At 42.9% G+C, this 9,303-nt stretch overlaps 1 protein-coding gene across 1 annotated transcript; it reads right to left on the bottom strand.

The window, feature by feature from the left end:
- On the bottom strand, positions 1 to 9,077 carry LOC140276862 (arrestin domain-containing protein 3-like). Its single transcript, XM_072371698.1, has 8 exons — positions 8,553 to 9,077; positions 4,764 to 4,845; positions 3,733 to 3,880; positions 3,125 to 3,227; positions 2,747 to 3,003; positions 1,904 to 2,057; positions 1,661 to 1,815; positions 1 to 1,031 (listed from the first exon to the last, which is right to left on the bottom strand). Exons 1-8 carry the CDS (start codon positions 8,830 to 8,832, stop codon positions 963 to 965), a joined length of 1,248 nt encoding a protein of 415 aa, XP_072227799.1. The 5' UTR covers positions 8,833 to 9,077; the 3' UTR covers positions 1 to 962.
- Positions 9,078 to 9,303: the final 226 nt, after the last annotated feature.

The raw sequence follows: 9,303 nt of genomic DNA on the forward strand, positions 1-9,303 counted from the left end.
GACAGCAACAAGATCATGATGATAGTATATAATGCACAGAAATGGAATAAACATCAACAGAGTATATGAAAAAAAATTAGCTAAAAAAAATCAAATACAAAAATATATTGCACTTGGTAATTTGAAATATTAGGTGGAAGAAGTCATGTTTAAACATTCTCAATTTGATATATTTATCTGTAAACATTAATCTTTTACTCTTTGCTATTGTTTTTGCAAGCACAAAGCATTGTGACATCCGTACTGTGGAAGAATCTGCAGCTCCAGAAGCTGGAGCTGTTCAGGGCAGAAACCAGCAGGTGGTGCGCCCAGGTGGTCCGAGTTGTGCTTTGTCTCTATACCCATCTGGGGTTTACACCTGGTCGTTTAACTCACACACACACACACACACACACACACACTCACACATTCACACATTTGAGCTTGAAGTGCTCGAGGTGGTTGTTGATGTGACGCATTTCTGCCAAATCATCATCCATTTCTGTTTCTTATCAAAACTCTCTCAGTGAATTTCAGCTTTGTTCACAAAGAGTCGATTTCCACCTGAAGTCTGGTCGGTGATAGCGCCACCTTCAGGGGTTAGGGTCAGTCACAAACTATCATTTAACTGAAGATAGCTTTCGACCTGTCATGATGTGCCATTAAAAGTAGAATAAAGTTAACACCTGTGGACAGAATCTACTGTAACGTATAGGCCTGTGGCGGTCTGAGAGGAAACAGTAATTACGGCATGTGCAAAATTCCCTGAGGCCTGAGGAGGCGTCCTCTGACCAGTTCTCAATTTTCTATCAGAGGACGCTCTTTAACGCCTCATCTTGAGCACAGGATATAAGTTGGATCCAGCATGGCTCTGATCCATCGCGGCATCCCAGCCAGCTGTTCCTGGGTCAGCGAGGGTTCAGCTGTTTTCATGGTGACATACAGTCTGCTGTCTTGCTTGTGAAGAAGTCTCTGGGCTTCTCTCAGCGGGACGGACACATGTCAGGCCTCTGGACATCTCCGGCCTCCACGGTGTCGGGGTAAGGGTCCACCTGAGCAGGGGCGGGGACAGTAATTAATCCACACATTCAATCCTTTCTAATTTGGATCATTTCTCGTTTTTTAGTCTGAAACAGGAGTAGACACTGAGCAGATTTCTGTTGGTGAGTTAGTCTGAATGATCTGAACTATGAGTCTGTTGTATCTTTTAATCACATCTTACCTGACATTTTGTGAGGTATTCTCTGTATAATTTTATTTCATCCAAATATTGTGGCCACATTTTGTATATTTTTGCTGGACCGTCACTGTATACCTTGTATACTTTTAAAACTAATTATCACATGCTTTTATTTTAGCTTAAAAAGATGATGTTTACTGCATCCAGGGGGAACATTTTTATGGACCTGCTCTAAAAGGAACATTTTATATATCTTTTTTATGTTAAAATGTTTTCTGTTTATTTCTGTTGAATCTTCGTAGATATTTTAGTTGCTTTTTAGTGGGATTATTTTTATTGATTTATTTTTAGTTCTTTACCATGTTTTTATTGCATTTTATTAGTATTTTAGTATACTTGTACTTAAATAATAATTTCATCTGTTGCATCGTTTTCTTCCACCTATCTGGACACATTTGCACTGTGTGTGTGTGTGTGTGTGTGTGAGTGTGAGGAGTGTACCTCAGAGTAGAGTGGTGGGGGTAGATATTTGAACTCTGTGATGTATGTCAGCAGAGATCCTTGGTCCTCTCCCTCCCCGTCAGACCTATCACAGCCCTGCAGACAGTCCCGTCTGTGTGCCTCTGATATCGCCAGATCGCTGTAGCTCGGTGGTGCTGCAATAAACAAACCAGAGTAAGAGATCATTTTGTTCCACAAGCGCTGAGGAGATAAAACATGCCTGCAGGCATTTCCAGTTCATACCCTCAGGTCTCTCTGGCAGGCCCAGCCAGCTCACGGAGCTGCAGTTGCTGCTGATGCTGGAGGTGCGGCTGGCGCACGCGTGAAGAGGGATGGTTCCGATCACCAGCGGCAGCGACAGTGACAGATTCAACCCTCCGGGAACGTCCACGTAAACCTGCAGGTTTGGAAAGGAAGAAGAGAGACGTGTTTTAGTTTTCAAACACATGACCCGAGGCGTGTTACACAAGCTACCACGAGTATATGTGAGAAATATAAACACGCTGAGCTTCCAACTCCCTGCTGCCTCAAACATCTTAACTTTGTTTCCACCTTTTGTTCACACAGTGGAGCTCTGAACAACACCCTCATATCACTTTTCTCCAAATATTTTCATCTGAGCTGAAGTTCAAGAAGAAGAAAAAAATAAAATAAAAGATGGAAGAGGAGTCGTCCATAATGAGCAGATCATTAGCAGGTCGTTAACAGCGGGTTATCTAAAGGTTCAGCGTGTTGCTGTCAGGCTGGGAGCAGATATGAGGAGGGGTTCATCAGGTTCACGGTTACTACAGGATCATTGGTTGTTCAGTCAGAAACTGAACGCAAAAAATCTGAGTTTTAGCCAGATAATGTGTCATTCTCAGGCTATTTGTATTTTTGTTTAACCAGAAAATAAAAATGATTTTTTTCCAAGCATGACCAACATATATTTGTACAGTTTTTAGTTATTAGCTGTTGACAAAGTATCAGTTGGCCAGAAAAATCTAATGAACCTCCTTCATTCTTACTGAAATTTGTACATTTTGTTAAATTCCATCAGACTGAGGCAACATTTCAGGTAACTAACAACGGTTTGCAGTGACTCACCACGAGGGCGTACTCCACTCTGATGATGGGGCAGTCCAAGATGGAGGGGGACACCGGGGGGATCTTGAGCAGCTTGCCCTCCCAGCTCTGACTCTTTCCCTGCTGCAGAGGCTCTCCTCGCAGGTTGGACACCAGCTGCTGGATCTGCTTGCCTTTGCCTTTGGCAAAGAAGGTCTGGGTCTGGTACAGCGCGGCCTTGGGCACCACCACACGAGACGAACAGTTTTCCACCTCAGCAAAGATTTGGATGGACTCGCCTTGGAGAGAAGGGAGAAGAGATCAGTCTGTCAGACTGAGAGAGAAGCGACATAAGTGAGACCATGAAGGTAAAGATGGAGAAGAAGAGCAGGAGGAATAAAGGGAAGAGGTGAGGCTCACCAGGTGTGTAACCCTTTCGCTCTATTTTGGCACTGAGGGAGATTGGACCCGAAGCACAGAACCAGCAGCACAGGGTTTTCTCCTTTGTTCCAGCCTGAGGAGCCTGTTCACACACATCATCTGATTCAACTTCAAAACATCAAGAATGTCACATGAATAACAAGTACAGACATGATCAGGAGTTAGAAACATCTCATGTCCTCAGCATCATGTTTCTGAAAATGCTCTGACGGTGTCGGTTATGAGTTCTAATCAACTAATTATCTCATTTATAATGTATCCATCGTTATTTCTTCTCTGTCACGTTAACTTTCTTTTTACCTAAATGTATCTGTGATACATATTTGTATGTTTGTACGAGACTAGTTAAAGTTACAGTACTGACTCACTGAGTACTGTTTTTATTCAGCAGCAAACTCAAAACAGTTTTATTAAAATGAATGAATTAAAAATGAAAGAACTGAAAAAATGCTGCTTCGCTCAACAGATTTTATACATATATATTATTTTTTTTTAAAAAAGAATATATATATATATAGATACATTTATTTTCTATATATATATTTTAGTTTAAACTCTGGTTTCCAGCCTGTAGTAACTGTTCCTACCAGCAGCAGCGGCGTGTTGATGTCGATGTGCTCAAACACGATGAACTCCTTCTTGACTTTAACGGGCAGCAGCCAGGGACGGTGCAGCTCGGCTTTCACCCAGTACCTCACACTGCCGTGCTTCCCTTCAAAGGAAGTGGCCAGAGCCCTGAAAGAAAGAGGCAGATTAGTGAGCTTGGGTGGTCTGAGGTCAGGTCCGACTTCGAGCCCTCAGATGCTTTTGTTCCAGTTTAAGCACCAGTGAACAACAAAGTCAAGCATTAGCAGAGGAATTTCGAGTAACAGTCGACCTGCTGTAAGCTCGTTTTAACTGCTTCTGAGTCGCTTCTCGTGTATGTTTAATATCTCTTCATGTTAAATCTGAATCAGGAGTCATTTCCTCATTTCATCATTGACTCGGGGTTACCCTCCAACGATTTGACCCATCAGACAGCTTTTCTTCTTTATTCAATCACTTTATCCTCAATCTTCCCGTAAATGTACTCAATGAGTCTGATGTCTGCTGCAAACTCAATAAAAGGGATCAATAAATTAAAGCTGTGAAACATGGAGAGTTTCCATCTGATTTTTGTCAATTAATTTTAATTCATTCAAATTTTTGCAAATAAAACAAAAAAAAAGAAGATTTGATTCTTGTTAATCAAACAGTTACAGAAATCATATCTTGTGATTTCTTTTTAAATCACAAGTTAATGTTTCCACCACAGAAAGGAGGCAAAATGATCCTTCAGAGAGCTCTGGGTGAAGCATTGAAAAAGTTATTTTTAATCATTTCTTCATTTGGAGGTCATTTAAATCAAATATCGTATTGTTTTTTCTTTTTTATTTCCTGTATTTCCACGCATAGTTTCCTTTAAGGTGCTAAATGATTCCTTGTGAGACGTTTAAAGGGTTTATAGTGAGACAAAAACACAACTAAACACTGTTTTGTTGTTGACAGGAGAAAATCGAATTAATTGAATCTTTTTTAAAAGGTGAGGTGAAATGTGGCAGAGTAGAAGCAACAGGTGATAGCCTGAGTTTGTACTCACATCTGTGGGAGGTTGAAGCTGAAGGCGAACTCGTGCAGGCCGGCGTGCAGAACAGTCAGAGCCTCCTCTGGACTGTCTTCATCTGAAAGACAGAGAACACGTGTTTAAATCCACCTGAGGTCTGCAGTGAAACACAAACTGTCACAGACACAACCTTTGGGTGTCATTCCTGCAGTTTGTACAGGAATGACAGGAATGACCCATCTGCACCACAGACGGGTCAGAGCAGAAATAATTTTCTTCTCTGAGCTGGATGTCTGTAGATGAGAAGAAATGGAAACTCAGCTTCTTGAATCAAATGGTTAATGGAGAAAATAACCCTTTTCTTTGATCTGAGATTTATTCCAGTTTTTCCTGAATCTATAAACACTTTTCCTCTGTTTTGACAGATTGTTCAGGTTTGTTCACACAAGCCAGCAAAGCTTGAACATGATTAACTCACAAAGAATCAGTTCACATACTGATTAGAACCTTTAAAAGATCAATAAAAAGGCTTTGGGTCAGTTTGTGTTGGAAGAGGAGGATGAGGAAGAAAAGGACAGAGATTTTTCATTTTATGTCATCTTTACATGACAGCACACTGATCTGAAGTATTACTGTATGATGATAATGTGCATTAAGGGGTTAAATAACTGTAAACATCTGTTGTTTTATTGTGTTCATGGTTTTTTAACCAGCCTGTGTGATAATGAGAGGTGGATTGGTGGTCATCACCGTTGCCTCACAGCAAGAGGGTTCCAGGTTCAACTCCCGGCTGGTTCTTTCTGTGTGGAGTCTGCATGTTCTCCCCATGTAATGTGGGTTCTCTCCGGGTTCTCCGGCTTCCTCCCACCGTCCAAAAACATGCATGTTAGGTTAACTGGTGTCTCTAGAATTGTCCTTAGGAGTGAGTGTGTGGTTGTTTGTCTCTGTGTGGCCTGTGATGGACCTGTCCAGGGTGAACCCTGCATCTCACCCAATGACCGCTGGGATAGGCTCCAGCCCCCTGCAACCTGACCAATGGATTAAGTGGGTGTAGAAGATGGATGGATGGATGTTTTAGCAACTGATAAGAAGTGTAATATTCAGTTTACCAGGAAATTACCAGAATCTGGAAACATGGATGTTTTTGTTGATAAAGGTCGGACGCTGCTGCATTTCTTTATCATTTTTCAGATGTTGTGATTTTGCTCTCTGAAATATTTTGGTTTTCTTGTGTCTTTATCGTGTTTTCTAAAGTTAGGGTTAACTAACCCTAACCCTACTCGTTAATCAATGTTTCTGTCTTGTGTGTTCTCCTTAATGAAGAAATGTGAAACTTTTTCTTTGCTTCCTTTAATTTTTCTGCTTTTAAGTGTCAAGAAAATCTCATTTGTTGTCACTTTTTCTTAAGTTTAGTTGTTTGTCCAATTTAAAACTGTAATTAACATATTAAAACTTCTTAATCTGCTTCAGTATTTTGCAATGAAGCAGGTTTTCTTAGAGATTAAAAATCTATTTATTTTCTAAAAACATTCACTGTTTCTCGTCTAATTTCACATGAACACGCAGTTTAATTAAGTGAGAAGCAGATGAAGAAATACTCAGTGGGAGAAAGAACATGACCTGCATTCACTTCCTCTTTTCATCTGTTATTGTTTGTATTTCACAGTTTGTCTCCAGCGACCCTGCTGAACTGCAGCTTCCTGCCACCTCATCCTGCATCTCTCTGTATGAGTGAGTGCGTCTGTACGTGTGTGGCGTGAGAGCTGTCAGCGCACGTGTGCGTGTGTGTGTGCTCGTGCGCGTATGAGCGTGCGCCCAGAGTCTAGTCACCGGCAGCGCAGCACAAGCAGGAGTAGACCGGTATGAACCAGACTGAGCAGCTTCCTCCAGCTGGAAACTCCAACGCACTCATCACAAGTTGGCCTCCGATTGGAGGAGGCCGTGACATGAGGCGCAGGCCGCGCGCTGATTGGCTCTGCTCCGACTATGTCCCGCCCACATGACTACAGCCATGTAGTGTGTGTGGCCTGAGAGGAGGAGAGGAAGGGTGTTGTACTCTGGAGATGAACTTTCAGGTGGACCTGCTGTTCTCACGCGAACACTTCAATAACAGAAATAAGGACCGAAAAATGTCTCGTGTCACACTGATGGAGTTTTATTCTCAAAATGAGAAAATCCAGGCAGGAAAACTCAGCATCACATTTCCAGCTTTCATTCTCTTTGTACAGAATCAGAGAAACTAATGAAGTCATAATGATTCACCACATTTAAAGTATGGATCCATCTTAAAGGGGTTTTAGCTCCACACAAAACGTTTGAACATTTGTGCGTTTTTTGGCTGCTGGCACAAAACAAGTCATTTCATAAGTGTTAGAATCCCGTTTAAAATATCAGAAGAATCCAGGCGTAAACACTGCGTACAGACAACCATCTTAAACCAGGTTGCCTTTTTTGTTCCGCACTAACTAAAGATTGAATTATTATCCAGATAAAACTCAAGTCATTTAAAGTTCACCAAACCAGTCTAATGAATCTAAAACCTGAAGATTTTCAATTTTCTGACGAAGAAAACAAGTGAAAAGATTCAATGATCACAAAAGAAATTAAGCTGATTGATTTAAAGCTGGAGCTGCTCTCATTTATTGATAAACTGATGAATTTTATGATAAAATAATGTCACTTTTAAGGCTCTGAAATGTGAAAGTTGGTGCTTTGTTCAATCTTTAATGATTCTAAATGTAACAAGATGGAGTTCTGGACATAATGTTGGTTAAATAAAACGTGTGGACTTGTTTTAAGACTCATACCAAACCGACATGTCTGCCTCCCTAAGTTCTTACATTTCTTTTCTTTGAACTATTTACTCATTTGAGTTAAAAACTCTCCAGATGTACATCATTTGATTAAGTTTAACAGTGAAGCCCTCCCTCATCAAGTCTGTTCTGTTTGACCTGTGACCCTGGTGCTGTCCTCCCTGTCTACCCTTGAATAAACAGACCAGAGATAAGAAACCTCCTTGGAGGCCAGGTGAAGGATCTTCACAGACAGGTTTGATGTAAAAACTCCAGCCTCAGATTATTTGGGCACTTCATGTTTGAGTCCCGGAGGCTGCAGGTATTAGTCTGACTCTGCAGGATGCCAGGAGGCTGCTGCCACACATCCTCTCTCATTTCCATAAAGCTGCCATCCAACTGTCTCTATACTCATTTGTATCCTGTTTAACAAACAGGTAGGCTATGTGAAGTAATGTGAGGCTTAAGCGGCAGCTGAGGCATTATTCCAAACGCATACGCGCGCACACACACAAAGTCACCCCCCCCCCTCCCTCCCCCGCCCCTCTCCGGCAGTTTCTGAACAGGTTTGAACCGCTTCTAACAAAGGGAGTTGCCTAAGCTGGCCTTCCCGTGGATGTCAGCAGTGAAAACGCATTGTGCGCATCAGTTTGACGCGAATGTTGCGATAAAAAACGAAGCGCCATCGACTGATTTAGGTTTTAGATCGATTTCTTTTTTTAATCGTAGTGTTTGCAACTTTTCCCCCCGAAGCAACCCGCGATGAGAAGATGCAGACTGCGCACAAATCAGCAGAAAAGCCTTTATCCCCGCGGCTCACAAGGACCCGTGCGCTTATGAAAGATTCGGGTTTTCATATGGTCTCTCGGGGTGAATGGCATCAGCTGTTGCATCAGTACCACTGTCACTGAGGGACTGCGCCCTCTGTATTGATAAAGTTTTCTAACAGATCGACTCGCTGTCAAAAGTTTGCAGCGATCAGCTGACCCGCATCACTTCACACACACAGCAGAAACACGCATCCTCTCCTTACCTCTCTCCTCTCCTATCAAGGTGTCATAATGGTGCAGGTATTCCACCTCCTCCGTGTAGTTCTGGGTGTAAGCCGTGTTCGCTCCGGCGTTCCTCGACTCCGTCCACCGGACCTTGGCGACTCCCCGCGCGGTTATGTCCAGGCTCTTCACCCTCACATCCCCGGTTACCTCCACAACCACCCTCCCCGACACCAGGTCTCCCCCGGAGAACACCGGCAGGTTGTTCTCATTCAGGCTGTCAAAGTAGACCGACAGGGCCCTCACTTTGCCCAGTATCATGATGGGAATTAATTCAAAGTTTTTACAAAAATGTAACAAAGAACCAAATAAGAGTCAGTGGAGGAGCAGTTGTGAGTAGAGCCGTGTGGCACAAATGAATGCGCCTAGCTCCGGGTGCCCAGCATAGAGCCGGGTCTGCGGCTGTCAGTGATGGCTCATCTGGCGGCTGATGGTCCGCTCTGCGCTCTGCGCTCTCCTCCTCCGGCTGTGCTTGTTTCTCTGCTTCTCTTCGCCTTCTCTGCTGCCTTCTGCCTGCAGCCGCGGCGCTCTTAAAGCTTCCGTGCGCATAAATAACCCCACTGAGCATGTGCGCAGAGCCCGGCCGGCCTCAGCTCAGGCTCAGCCTATAACACAAACACACACAGAATATGTCTCCACTTGTCCCCACAGCCTCTTATGAAAGGAAAGAAAATCTGAAAGAAAAAACCCGGGTTGAATACTTGTTTAGACAAACAACATGTAAATCTAACT

This window comes from Leuresthes tenuis, unplaced genomic scaffold, assembly GCF_036924035.1.
Source record: "Leuresthes tenuis unplaced genomic scaffold, fLeuTen1.0.hap1 SCAF_19, whole genome shotgun sequence".
In the NCBI taxonomy this organism is placed as follows: domain Eukaryota; kingdom Metazoa; phylum Chordata; class Actinopteri; order Atheriniformes; family Atherinopsidae; genus Leuresthes; species Leuresthes tenuis.